Source organism: Brachyistius frenatus, unplaced genomic scaffold, assembly GCF_029030835.1.
Source record: "Brachyistius frenatus isolate BFR_SWC_R1_liver_20210118 unplaced genomic scaffold, ASM2903083v1 Contig_135, whole genome shotgun sequence".
Lineage (NCBI taxonomy): Eukaryota > Metazoa > Chordata > Actinopteri > Embiotocidae > Brachyistius > Brachyistius frenatus.
This window is the reverse complement of record NW_027210734.1, coordinates 1,003,773-1,018,528: the sequence shown is the minus strand read 5'-3', so window position 1 is coordinate 1,018,528 and position 14,756 is coordinate 1,003,773. Positions and strand designations below refer to the sequence as shown.

Here is a 14,756-nt window from a genome sequence, read left to right as displayed (position 1 = left end):
CGAAGGCTTTGTTATATCATCGCTGCCAAATGTCCTCACTCAACATTGTAAGGATTGTCTGAATGGAACAAACAAATTAAGAAAGAAAAAATATGGAAAATCGTGTTCTTAGCCAAAAGACATTCGAATAAACGTCTGACAATAAGTTGCAGGTAAATTTGACCAGTTTTCAGTGTTTTAGCTGGAAAGCCTCCACGTTATATTAACTGAATTAATATGACCTCATGTCAATCAGAGTCCAATAATGTTACTGCTATGCCTTCAAAACAACATTATTCTGAAGGAAAGTGAAGTTAAATAGCCAACAACTTAGAAAAATATATCATTTAATGTTTAATCAGTGGAAGATAGCGCTTTATTTTACAGGTCTTGTATATATGTATATTTTCTATCTATTTTGATATAAATGGAAATAATTAGAAAGAAAATCCTCATTTCAACTCATATTCTTTTATTATTTAATCATTTTTGGAGACTAACTATTGGAAACTGCATGTTTAGAGTTTCTTGCTTCCCTGTAAACACATTTCACAACCTTATGTACACACTGAATGAAAGACTACATGACCAAAACTAAGTTCATTGGAAATCCAAAACCAGTTACCCTTTAATTGGCATCATATCACCAGCTTCTTTACAGGGAATTATTGGGAACAAACAACGGGCTTCATAGTGTGGACATATCCTCACATATCCGTAGCGCCTCTGCAGCCGTGAATCCCAACTTCTTGACCCCCCCCTCCCCCCGACAAAGAAACGGCGAGAATTCATGGCACTTTGATTCCCTTTGATCTGACTTAATTACCGTTGTGTAGTCTGATCCCGGCTTTAGAAGGACTTTGTGGCCACTTCAGACTTGTGTACCAGAAAGTAGTAGATGATGAATGTGTGACGGCGTTGTGAGCTCTGTCTCGTATTGTGGGCTGTCTCTGTTGTGCTCTTCGAATGAGGACAACGTTCCTGTCCTACGAGTGTGTCCCCTCCTCTGTCTTTGCTGTTCACCTGCGAGCCGGCGTGCACGTCAACGACCGCCCATCCGCTCACCTGTGTGCGACCACGAGACTCGCCTCGCCTGGTAGACTCTGTAAATCTAGCGACCTCACAGCACGGTGTGTATATCTCCCCCCCTCCCTCCTTCCCTCCTTCCTTATCATCCAGGGTACCGGCGCGTTGCTAAATGGAGTCGGAGCAGCTGTACCACAGAGGCTACTGCAGGAACAGCTACAACAGCATCGCCAGCGCCAGCAGCGACGAGGAGCTGCTGGATGGAGCCGGCGTCGTCATGGACTTCCACACCACCGAGGACGACAACCTGCTGGATGGGGACGCTGCCTCCCCAGGTAGGCAGTAACGGGAACACCTCCAAATTATATCCCCTCCAGCAGTGTGGACGTCTTGAGCCCCCCCCTCTCACATCCCCGGGGTGTGACGAACCTCGACCCTCCGATCAGATAGGACCTTTTCCTTGAACCCCTCCCCCGCTCCCCCCGTGCCCGGTCATTCCTGTTCTCCACATCCAAAAACAGAGGTTATCTTCTGGGGCAGGGAACCGCTGCTCCGCTTGTGACCCCCCCACCTCCTCCGGTGACGTGTGCTGCTGTCTCCATCTTCATCCACCACCCATCAACTGCTCCACATGTTGTCTCTTTGCATCCTGCAGAAACTCCCCGTCCACCCGTCCGGCCAGCATCATTGTCCCGCCTCCATTTTTAACCTTATTGAACCTCTCAAATGGTTCTAAGAATAAGTGTGTTGACATTGAAGGGGAAAAAGGCTCCGGCTATCAAAAGTACCAAAGCAACTTATTGATAAACTGCTCATAACAGTATGGACAATATTCAAATTTTTAAGTTGCATCATCAAATTCATTTAAAAATCCCCTATTAGGCATTATACAGTCAGTTTTTAAAATCAACCAATGGATGCCAATTTGTGGTTTTTATTTACTTAATTACAAATGATTTATGATTGAATTTATTTCAAGAAGGACCGAGTTGCTACTCCTTGTGTTGTCCAGTGAAACATCACTTTATTGCCACTTGCGAGTCTCTTTACGGATTCCCGTTAGTGCCTTTTTATTATTTAGGTCATTTGTTTGGTGTCTCGCTCGTCTTCGCTGTCGCTTTGTTCACGAGCATCACATCATCATCGCCTGATTGTTTCATTTGGTTTTCATTCATCACAGAAAAGTCACATTTCCACGTTATATTTCACCGTTTCAGGTTTGACTGGCGCTCTTGTTGTGACATCATCCGTTTGCGACAACCTTGGTTTGTTTCGTTTTGTACACCGAGCCTCTCGGACCCCGATCACCTCGGTGTTTCCCGCGGTCCTGCTTTGTGGCCTCGGCCGTTGCTTCTCCTCCTTTCATGTGGGTTTTCCTGTCAAGTATCTCGTGAAACCTGGGAGGTAGTTGTGATGATGCTGACATTCGTAAAGATAGAAGAGCCGAGGGGACGCCAGGTGTACGAGTGAGACACCGTCTCAAACGCAGGGATGCGTTTATAAGGTCCGGTGGTGAGTTCCCGTCCGTCCTTCATGGATAGTTGGACCGTCGGTCTTCTGACCGTCGGTCTTCTGCTGCGTCATTCCAGCTCCACGTATTGTTTTCAGTGGAGTCAGCTGTTTCTCCTTCATTCATCCGTCCCTTCGACATCCTGTTTGCTCCGAAGTAAACGGGCCGAAACCCTCTCGTCTCGCAGCTGATCAAACAGAAAGTGCACACGCTGAGGATCGTGTCGGGGGCGTCGGCTGAGCTCGACTCTACAAACACGAACGGCTCGTGTTTAATCAGACCGACTCGACTGTGCAAATTTACTGCTTTTTTGGGGGGAAAATAGAACGAGAACAAAAGTTGGCAAACTGGTGTGTTGAGGCAAGAAATAAAGACGCTGAAGTCAGTTTAAAGAACGCTCAAAGTGGATAATTAGGATGAACTGCTTATATTTGATTCAGTTTTTGGATCGCGAGAATCATGAAGACGCAAAAAAAAATCTAAACGCACATTTTGTTTGAAAGGCTGCGGTGAAAGTAAAATCGACATCTTGCTTGGAGACGACATTTTTCTGGCGCTTGTTCAACGTCGTCTTCCGTTTCTGTGGTTAAACTGTTGAGTCTGATTGTACTGAATAGCTGAACCTGATATCTCTGCTGCTTTTTATTTTTTTTTTTTTCTTTCCAGCTCATTCATGAAATCCTTTTTGACGCAGCGATGCGACGCGACCAGTTAGATGGAGCCCAAACAGGAGTTTAGTGTTCGGCAGGATTAACAGCGTGTTGGAGAGAATAGCAGTGACATAACAGCTGGAGTCTAGACTGTACAGTACTGGTCCATATAATATTGAGCATGTCAGCTTATGTAACACAGCCCCAAACAACACTCGACTTTTAAGGACGATAATGAGCTTGATTATAACATATATCAGTCGATGGTTTTGTTATTGTTTTGTTTTTTTACATGACAAAATTATAATTTCTTCTTTTGCCGTATAGGTGACCACATATTTGTAGTAAGCTGACTTAGTATTTGTTATACATGTTAGACGCTCGCCGGAGTTGCTGCTTTTTTTTTTTTGTCTTTGCGACTTTTCCATACGTGTGAATTTTTCTTGCTTCGTCTTTGCCGCGTCGGTTTCCTCTGCGGAGGTTAGGTTGTGTCGACGTACCCGTTCTCATTCTTCGACTCTTGAAACTGGACCTGCGGGGCGCCGGACCGCAAAAGCCGAAAGCGGAGAGTAACTTTAAACTTCCGCCTCTTCCACGCAGAGAGCAGCTACCCAACACAGATGCTGAGAGGGAAACGCTCTGATCTGCGCTCATCAGCTCATCGTCACTCACAGCTACTGCATCGCTCAGCTTCCTTTTCCTGGACCGTCTCGTGCTGCTGTGAACATCTGCGCTCCACCTACCTGCGCCGTCCGTCTCCATTTAGGTGCAGCGACATTCCCGTGAACCACTTTCAGGCTGCAGGCCGGTGTGAGCGAGTGTTTCAGGAAGTCTCCGGATGACTTGAAGTCTGTGTGCTGCCTGTCTCTGCCTTCCCTTTGTGCTATTTTTACAGAGCAGCGAAAGGGGTTGGGTTCACAGGAAACCTCGTGAAGCCCTCCTCTGGGTTGTGACTGCAATGTGACCGAGGGGCTGAATCACTCGTGGAGTTTCTCTTTTTTTGTACTGAAACTTGTCGTCGGCTCAGAAGAAGCGCAGGACGTGAATACGGCGCCGCTTTAAAAAAAAAAAAAAACACCCTCGAAAAGAGGGGAGAACGCATTTTACAGAAACTTCCACACGACATGTCGTGGGTTTGCTGGCTCACTCGGACTTCTTGAGAAAGGGAGGTGACAAACTATGGCTGACACCGCCCGTGCTGCTGCCTAGCAACGGGGAGCCCTGCCAAAAGGTAAGAGGTCATGGAAGTCTTCAGGTTTGACAGGCCGGTTTTTAATGGCACAGTAATAACAAAACAAAAACGACTGCAAAGAATTGTCTTTGTGTTTCATATAATAACACAACTACATCAAGTTAAAAACAAAACACCTGTGAAATACAGTGACTGGAATCCCTTCTGGATTTTATCTGTGAAATCTGCTTTTTATTATTATTATTATGGGATGTGTTTAGACTAAGAAGTAGAAAAAAATAACTCTTGAAACATGGATTGTGCATATGACAGAAAACGGAGGGCTCCTGTGATGTCGCGTTATTGCACAGATATTATCTGTTTGTGTTTGAATTCGGCATCTTTTGGTTATTTTATTTTTTTCTTGCTTCAGTTTTTCTTACAGACTCCCCAGAAAAATAATATTTTTACTTTTCATGCTGAAGGCGAGGCAGGACTCGTCGTGAATCTGATTTCAAAAAGTCAGTGATATCAAGTTGACTTATTTCTGCTGTGGGAAAGTGTTTTTTTTTGTTGTTTTTTTTCAAATAATTTTCGGCTGGATTGACCAGATTTTTTTTTTTTTGTCCCATACCGGTTTCATCAACTTGCGTTTTTTTTTTATTTAGTTTTTTTTATTCAGTATCAATCAGATACTTGTGGTCTTTTCTTTCCAAATTTTTAAAATGTGTACCTGACTGCACTCATCCCACTGGAATAACTCTTACTGTATTTAAAGTAGCAATCTGGTAATATTTGGTTAATTAATCTGGTTTGTAAAATGCCAGAAAACACCAAAAAAAAAAAAAAATCTAAAAGTGTTTTTTTTTCAATTGACAAACCAAAACCTGTTTAGTGAACTGTTACATAGGACAAAGAGAAGCAGGAAACATTCACATTTGAGATGCTCAAACTTGGACATTTTTGCTTAAAAATTGGATTAATGACCAAATTTGTAGCCAATTAAATATTTTTTTTATTTTCAATCGCATGCGAAACCTTTCAGCTCCTCAGTCTGTTTCACTGAAAACAAAAATATTCCAGCTATTCTCCTTACTTTGACCCCCCCCGCAGGTCCTCACAATGGAATGTTCCATTTTAGAGCAACCCCCCCCCCCTCCCCCAAACACACACACACATCCCTATGACCCAACACTATGGTCTCTCCCATACAGGCAGGGCCCGCTGGTCTCCCGTAGCAACCAAAGCAGGCAGGACTGACCAGCCTGGCGTGATCGTCTTTCCCTCTGTGTGTGTGTGTGTGTGTGTGTGTGTGTGTGTGTGTGTGTGTGTGTGTGTGTGTGTGTGTGTGTGTGTGTGTGTGTGTGTGTGTGTGTGTGTGTGTGATGACATCATCAGCTCAAACAGTCAGCTGCTGCAGTGGAGAAAGAAAAGGGAGGGGAGGGAGGGCGCTCACACACACACACACACACTCTCTCTCTCTCTCACACACACACACACACACACTCTCTCACAGCTCCACTTGTCTTCCCGTGGTAAACATGGCAGCGGTGAATACCACACGCAGCGAGCACGGCGTAGCGAAGCCGAGCCCGGTTTAGCCTAGCCTCGTCTAAACTGTCAACATGGAGGAGGAGGACGCGGCGGCCGACCCCTATCTGCCCTACGACGGGGGAGGGGACACCATCCCCCTGCAGGAGATCCCTAAAAGAGGTACGCCACGTCCCCTCGCCCTCCCCCCCCCCCCCCCTCCGTCGCCTCTTCCCCTCCGATCTCCTCCTTTCTCCTCACGATGACATGCAGCCATATGGCAGCCAGACGCGGCGCAGGTTAAGGCGAACGCTGCCTCCCCTGGAAACCGGAGAAACCAGCGTGGATTAGGAGCTGCCATTGCAGAGCGACAACAGCCGTCCGGGGGTGGAGGAGGAGGAGGTGGGGGGGGGGGGGCAGCTCGTCTCACCGTTCACCTCCTCCTCGATGATTAACCGGCGGTGTGTGCACGTCAACCAAGGATAATGAGATAAAGGAAGAGTTGATGTGGTGTGAAGGCCTCAGCTCGGGACCTGTAAGCAGCAGCAACTAAAGAGGACATCATGTGGGCATCCATTTTAATTTCACCACAGAAAGACACACACATATATATATTTATATATCTGTAATCTGTGTCTTTTTTTAATTTTGTTTTTCACACCCTTCCTGCAGTGCGAGGACACCTGTTGTCCAGATTCATGATGTCCCCTCACGTCACATGAAGCAGCCTCCTCCGGGTCACACTGGTGCCAGATTATCTTTTTAGGACAGTTTTAACTCTTAGTTTTCGTCTCCGTTGGATGAGGGTGTCTGCCGGTTCCTCCGGGCCTCGTTATATATATTTTTTTATTTCTACGGTACCTGTACGAAGGCCTCACACGTCTCTACGTTCTTTCCTCTCTCTTATCGCAGACGTGCAGTTGCGTCGTCTTGAGTAATGCAGATAAATTCAGTGTCCCAGTTTCCTTCCTTAAAGGACTGAAACTGGACGTGTACAGCGCGGCCCACAGACACAGTGATGTGGTCACGTCCGGGTCATTCACCTGAAACCCGCCGGCCTCGTCTCAACTCTCCGGCACACCGGCATGTCGGTGTGTAAACACATGAGGGGAAAGTTGCGTAAACGTTGTTGAGTCCTCGGGCCTTTTTGGACTTCGCCCCGCTTATCCGTCTCTACGTGTGACTTCAGGGATTCCAGCCGTCCGATAAGCAGCAGCTCCGAACCGGGTCGTCTGGGTCAGTTTATGATGCCGAGCCGACCCGGCTGCCTCTGAACCGCCCCGATCTGATTTTACTCCGCAGCGGTACAGTAGGAGTAACCCGGGGAAACGGTGAGCCGGCAGCGGGCCGATGGTCGGCGCTGCAGAGGGAGAAAGCTGCATCGTCTGATTGACAGTCAGCTCAGCGGGCCGGTTGAGCAGAATCGCAGCGTCACTGCACAAATGCACAGGGGAAGAAACAGAAGCCTTATTTTAGTGTGTGTGTGTGTGTGTGTGTGTGTGTGTCCGCTGGACTGTCACAACAACTCAACGGTCCCCTTTGGTTTCTGTTTTCCGTGGCGTCACCGTCTCTTGGCTCCACGCTGGTGATTGGCCCGAGGAGTGCACCATCATCAGGAGGGGCCGCGCTGCTTTATCTCATCAGTCGAAACCAATGTCTTCTTATGAGCCGTTGAAAATGTTTTTTTTTTTTTTTTGTTTTTTTTTTTGCAAGGACGCCACAGTCATCCTGCAGTGACGGGCATTTCACAACATAACAAAAAAATGTTTTTGGTATGTTTGCAGTTAGCAGCTCATGAAACGCTCGTTTTGTTTGCTCGGATTTGAATTACGTGTGTTTGTGTGTGTTTGTGTGCTCGTGGTCGGCGTTTCTGTTATTCTCGGCTGCGTTATGGTATTGATTTTTTTTTTAATGTTGCTGCTTTTTGATCCGATTTGCTCCACTTTGGTCCTGAATCCGACCATGAATCATCTACGGTGGTCCGTGAGGGACAGCAATCAGAAATGTTTGGGTTTTTTTTGTCTCTAATTAAAGCGTCTCTGTCCAGAATCTTCTGGAGTTGATCGATGAACTGCAGAGTTGGAGGGACGCGAGTTTCAACTCTGCGTTCTTCATATTGAGAAAGGGCTGCGTCGCATTGAGCTGGGGCAGCAGCGGTTACCGTAGCAACGGGATGTTCAACCAAAACTCAAGTTCAAGGTTGCGAACGGCATCAAAGCTGAGAAAGATATTTCAGTATTCCAGCGTGAAATGTTGCTTATTATTATTATTATTATTGACACTTAATCTTATATAACAATAACATATTTGATGGGTCCAGAAATGTCAGATCAGTCCTCTCCAAAACAAAAAGCAGATCTGAGTCATCCCAGTTCCCCTTCACTCACTCACTCACTCACACACACACACACACACACACACACACACACACACACACACACTCTCTCTCACGTCATCCAGCTACATCAGCAGCTCTACATACTTTCTTCTCCTTTCTCGTCACTGGACAGGATGTGTGTGTTTGCCGCTCAGATAAAAAGACACACTCGGGACATTCAGCTTCTCGCTGAAATTCCCTCCAAAGGGTTTTGGACTCGTTTCTCCTCTCTCACACATCTCATCACACATCAAAGGGAGGGATATGAGCTAATGAGCACCTCCTTCAAAGGCTCGTTCAAGTCTTTGGGCTTCTTCCTGGAATATTGTCGCACTTATTGGTGGGAAACCTTTTGCCTCGTTCTAAATTGTGGATGATTTTTCTGATGCATTCGAGTATGCAGCTCCTATTTATAATATGGCACTAACGTGGCAATTGCAGTGCAGTAATGCATTGGAAAGCACGCAGATGTATTGATGCCATCTTATATGCCCTGGTGAGAAGCAGCTTCGGGTTTTTTGATGTTTAAAGGCAGGTCACGAAGGGTTAATGGCTACGAACAGGCCTTTGTTTGATAGTCATGAACCTTGCCCCAGTTGCAGCCGTGCACAGGAGATTAAAGACGCTGGAGAAAATATGCATTGTGGACTGGAATGTGTACGTTTGAAAGGCCGCAAGATGTTCTGGCTTAGTATTAATGCTGCTGTGGTTTTTCGACTGGCATTGACAGCCCTTTTCTGGAAGGTATTCAGAGTTGCACATACTTCTTACAGAAAATGCAACAAATTGTACTAATAGTGGAAAACGAGAGCTAGTAACATATGCTTTAAATAATTTCTGGGTGTGAAAAGTGAAGCTTTGCAGAAGTGCCTTAAAGTGCGATACCACTGGAAGCCACCAGGGGCTGCCTTCAAAACACAACCTCTGGCTCCATTGACTACCATTCAAAAAGTGTCAACCTCTCACGAAATACAAAGCAAACACAGTTTTTTTTTGTTTTTTTTACAGTCATTGAAGTGTCAGCTAAATTCACTCCTCGGGAAAATAATAGTCATTAATTAGATGTCAGGCCTCAAAGAGAGCTATGTTTGAGGTACGTGTCTGGTTTGATTGACAGGCCCGAGGGGTAGCCAGGTTTCTACTAAAGGTGGGCGGGACATATTCTCCAGTTTCTCAGTCAGACCCCCAGTTTTGAGCGAACTGTTGATTCATCGCTTCAGTAACACACCTTCAACCGCCTCTTATCGCAGGATGCCGGAAAATTCAGCGGCAACATGGCCTGACTGATGCGTGACTGACCGCTCCTCCATGAATGAACGAACGAACGAATGAATGAGGGATCGTGAAAGAGGAAGTGGAGATGAGCTGTGACAAACTGACCGCGCTAACTGTGACATGAAGTCCTCCCAAGTTTATCTGTCAGGTTGTTTTCAATGGAGAAATTTGACATTTCTCTGAAAATCTAAAAACAACAAGAAAAAGTTGCGTTCTTTTTCTTAAAGCTCTACTTACTTACAGAGAAACACCGTCCAGAAGGGTTTCGGTTTTACTCTCAGCAGTGAGACTGTTGACTCTTTCAGTCGGAAACAGTGTGTGAAACATTTCCTTCAGGCTTGGTTACTTTTTTTAATTAAAAACAACCTTCAATTAATACAAGTCGCACTTTGTGTCCAAGCAGCAGTTTAGTGAGCTTCTCCTTCTGCTTCATCGGGTGAGGTCACATTTAGTCTGACACTCTCGGTAATTACACCCCCGCGTGTACATGTACTAATAAGATATTTTTAAATGTGCTCGGACAGGAAGAATGAGCTGCTCTCGTCGTCTCACACACAACGCCATTCTTCTCTTTGTGTTCTTCTGGAGCCGTGAAAAGTTTTGTTCCACACAATCCTCCCTTTTGTTCGGCAGATGGATATTTGTGTCGTCAGAAGTAGGAACCTTCAGCTCCGTCGTTCCTGACGGCTTCAGATGTCAGACAGAGGGTTGGGAATGGATTAAAAACACGCTGCGGTGTATTTGAGAAGAAACTGGCTCCTCTCTTCGTGTCTGAAATATTGTCTCTGCGTTATGAGGTTGAGGTGGATTTCTAACTCGGCCTTCGCTTCGTCAGACTGAACACACTGACATCCTGCATCTCATGTCGCTGCACTGAATTACAGAATCCAAACAATCTCTGAAAGGTCAGCGGACAATGTTTGCTTTGTTTGGTGTTTTTTTGTTTTTTTTTCTCTCTGCTCATAATTAATATGCGCTCTAACTAATTCAGTCATGTTAAAGTCATTACTTCTGACTGCACATGGTTGTCTGGTCTCCAAGGAGCTGCGTTGTCCAGCAGCCCGGAGGCCAATACAGTATAGATGAAGCTTTTATTCTTCTGAACAGGGGATTTTAGGAAAACCCTCAAATATATAAATGTAATTAAAATTTAATTTTGTAGTTTTAACAAGCTTAGTTTGTACAGAAAGAGGGTTTTGTTTAAGTTGCTGATTGAAAGTGGAAATGTCCAAAATGTAAAAAACAAAAAAGAAGCATCCACCCACCCACCCATCCATCCATCCATCCATCCATCCATCCATCCAGGCGGTGATCTGCAGAGAGAATCTGAAAACTGCTGCCTGCGAGCTTCTTTCTTCGCCCTGAATTCTCCAGTGTCGGTGTGATTATCTGCATAAAACACAGAGAAGGTTTCCTTCGGGCTTCTCAGCAGAGTTTCCTCGTCCAGATGCAGCAGTGCAGATGAGTTTCCTGCTCCGGTGTCGTTCTTGTTCCTGACGAGGAGACGGACTGCAGCGCAGCAACGGGCTCGTTAAAATCTCGCCAGCGACTGCGCCGCGATCTCCGCAGTGTTTCCGCAGTGAAGCGCTGGATAAATCCAGGAGGAGCGGCTCTTAACGTGCAGCCGGCTGCAGGCGACACCGCGATGCATCTCTTTTCCTCTTTCTGCGGCGGAGCGGACAAAATATTGCATCGCGAGCGTTTTCGGATTCTTGCAGTGTGATCGGTTTAATGGCTCATTTTCACACCGAGGACTCGTTTATGTGGAAAAACCTCATAAGAACAATTTGCCGGTGCTTATTTTCACATTGCAGAGATGCACATGAGAGAGCATGATCGGTAAAACCTGACATGTTTCTTTATTAATTTGCATGCTCAGACATATTTCATTGTTGAGGAGGACTCACGGTTTTGAACCTGAAGAGCTCACAGTACACACTCACTTCAATGAGATCATTTTTCCACATATAAAAAGAAACATGTTGAATTAGAGGTTCATTTTTTTTCTTATTTTTTTTAAAGTAAATTCTTCTAATCATACCTCTCCACTGTCTCTCTGCCTTCAGGCTCTAACTACGCCATGACGAACGGGGGCGGGGCACCCAGCACCACCACCCACCTGCTGGACTTCCTGGAGGAGCCCATCCCGGGCGTGGGCACCTACGACGACTTCCACACCATCGACTGGGTCCGCGAGAAGTGCAAGGACCGCGAGAGACACCGGAAGGTGAGGACGGCTGAAACGAAACCTCAAGACTTCAACATTTAAAAACAATCTCGGCGTGCTTCAAACAAGCTGTCGAGCAGTCCGATCAAATCTGAACGCGACAAAAATGTTTCATTTTCTGACACCAAGGAAAGGAAGGAACCTTTTGAACGCCGGGCTGATAACTGGATGACTCGCACACGTTTTAGGGTTTCAGATATCACAAACAAGTAGTTTGTCTGACGGCCTTTAATAAACAAATGTATAAAAAAAACGCCCCCAGATTTATTTTGCATCAAATGATTCCAACTAATCCGCAGACTTTTAACAGGCATCCTCGTGACTTCCCAGTTCACAAAAGCTTTGATGTTCGCTGGGGTCAGCGCAGGAAGTGTTGCGTCACAGGCTTCCTGCTGCAGCAGCAGTGAGTTCGGATCACACAAAAGAAGAAGTGGGTAAGACGGGATCAGCAGTTTGAGCCCCTGCGGTGCAACGAAGAAGGAAAATAACACGGAAATCAAAACTTCACAAGCAGAAAATCCCCTTAAAACGAGTATCAGATATCAAAGACACTTTAAGCTTTTTTTCTTTTTAAGAATATTGATATTTGAGCCAACCACTACATTTAAGGTCAACAGAATTAATTCCTAAAACATTCCTTGTGTCCACTGCTTAGATTTTTTTTTTGGAGCTTCATGTCTTCTGCCGGCCTTCATCAGCACTCTGAGACCAACATCAACACCAACAAATGAACTTCACAGCTGCAGGATGAATGGACGACTGTCCTCTCCCTGCCTGTGCATCTCGACCCGTCTCTGTCAACACTTCTATCCAAATATTGACACAGTGTTTTATTGCGGGACTCCAGGAACTGACAATGCTGTAATTTGAATTCTGTGGTTTTATAACCGGGTCTTATCGGCCACACAGGAATCGCTGTAATCAGCTGCAAATCACATCGCTGCAGTCGATTGCTGAACTACTTTTCATTCATAAACTTTTGACCCGCTTCCATTTCTGCCAGTTTGAGTCCATCTAATGAAACGTTTCCTAAATGTTTGACTCTTTAAAAAAAAAAAAAAAATTTGCTGCTTGTTTTTTTTTGTTTTGTGTGTGTACAGATCAACAGTAAGAAAAAGGAGTCGGCATGGGAGTTCACCAAGAGCCTGTACGACGCCTGGTCCGGCTGGCTGGTGGTGACGCTCACCGGGTTAGCATCAGGTAACACACACACACACACACACACACACACACACACACACACACACACACACACACACACACACACACACACACACACACACACACACACACACACACACACAGCCATTATCTCCTCCGCTGGTGACTCTCACATGCTTCGCCTCGGGCAGCTCACGCTCAGTCTTTCTCTTTCTCTCTCCTTCACTCACTTCTCAGAAGCGCGCCGTCTCTCCTGCAGGTCAAACCTCTAAAAAAAAAAAATTTAAAAAAAATCCCACAGATTATTTATGTTTTTTATGATTTCCGGTGGGAAAGCTTCTCGTAAGATTCCAGGCAACGAAGGGTTATTCACGTTCTCCTCAGAAAACGTTATCAGGTGGGAAAAAAAACAACCTCTGATGCTTCTTTGCCAGGTTTCATTCAGCATTTTCATCGTTTCTTTTGATGAGGCTGCTACAAACAGAGGCTCATATAACGCCTGGCACCGTGTTCCAGATGACGTACTTCCCGTAGTACACTGATGAATACTGCTCTTCCACAAAAGGACTCTTACTTGTGCAGCGCAGTGTTGTGTTGTTTCAATTTGCACGCTGCTGTTCTGCACTGACTGAATATGACCTCAATATGTGAACACATCAACCGCCAAAATATCTGCAGCTTTAATTATTTGACCCAGAAGTTAACGTATTTTGGTGTCCTCTGTTGAACACGCTCAATAAACACACTGATGAAACACTTTTGTGTGGTGTTCATGAACATCTGCAGCTTCCTCAGACGCTTTCATTTGAGAATTCTTTGCTTCGGTGGCTCCGCCCCCTTTCCTTTACGCAGCCAAGATGGCGACCGTTTAGGGTGGAGGGTGTTCCAGCGTTTCACACTTCTTGTTTGGGGTGTTTTTGACTGCATCATCCTGGTACTTGTAGAGCACTGCATGTTTCTGTACTGAAAGCACTTCTGCACTCAGAATAGTGAGTGTTGTACAGAAGTACAACGTCTGGAACGCAGCATGTTGGTGTAACAGCCAAGCAACACCTCTCTCTTGTTCTCCTCTCTATCACCTCCCTGCCTTAAACCCTGTGCCCCTCCTCCTTTCCTTCCTGCTCCTCCTCCTCCCGCCAGGTGCTTTGGCTGGCCTGATTGACATTGCTGCTGATTGGATGAACGACCTGAAGGAGGGCGTGTGTCTGAGCGCCATGTGGTTCAACCACGAGCAGTGCTGCTGGACGTCCAACGAGACCACCTTCGCTGAGAGGGACAAGTGTCCTCAGTGGAAGAGCTGGGCGGAGCTAATACTGGGGCAGGCCGAGGTAGACGAGCACAGACATCTGCTCTCCAAAACCAACCGCCCTCCTCCTGTGCATGAACCATTTGTCCAAATTTACGGCAAACAGAAAGTTGTTCATTTGTTTTAATTTAAGTGTTAAAGGGTCTAAAAAGACAGTCAACATTTTTCTTATGTACTGAACACGGCTCAGTGACAAAAACTAAAGGCTGTTTCCCACCGGTTCCGTCTCCGATTGGGAGTAATAATGTTTTTTAATGACTAAAACACAACAAGCTTTTAGTTATTAGTCTGTTGGCTGCAGCACGAAGTAGGAAATAACAACAATAAATACAAAATGGACACACAAAAAACTATAAACCATTTAACAGCCTTTACCCACAATGCAAGCGTTTAAAATCTAGGAAACCAAATCAGGAAGCAGGCGGACAAACGCTTCGGTTGTGAAACGCTCCCGGTGGGATACGAAGCCGTGAATACGACCGAACAAACGCTGCTAGCAAGCAAAGACGCGAGCAGCGTGTTCTAGAAGAGGAAGTGGATGGAA

At 45.7% G+C, this 14,756-nt stretch overlaps 1 protein-coding gene across 6 annotated transcripts in view; it reads left to right on the top strand.

Annotated features, from left to right (window-relative positions):
- Positions 1 to 14,756, top strand: part of clcn3 (chloride channel 3) — a 34,685-nt gene that overhangs the window by 7,169 nt on the left and 12,760 nt on the right. For 3 of the 6 annotated variants that reach the window (XM_069714812.1, XM_069714807.1, XM_069714808.1), the window contains exons 2-5: positions 1,159 to 1,340; positions 11,585 to 11,745; positions 12,846 to 12,945; positions 14,047 to 14,234. In XM_069714812.1, the coding sequence (XP_069570913.1) occupies positions 1,178 to 1,340; positions 11,585 to 11,745; positions 12,846 to 12,945; positions 14,047 to 14,234 (612 nt within the window). In that variant the 5' untranslated portion in view covers positions 1,159 to 1,177. Of the gene's footprint in view, positions 1 to 1,158; positions 1,341 to 3,981; positions 4,397 to 5,796; positions 6,050 to 11,584; positions 11,746 to 12,845; positions 12,946 to 14,046; positions 14,235 to 14,756 lie in introns of those variants that run through there. The other 3 variants (XM_069714810.1, XM_069714809.1, XM_069714811.1) reach the window with 3 other exon arrangements.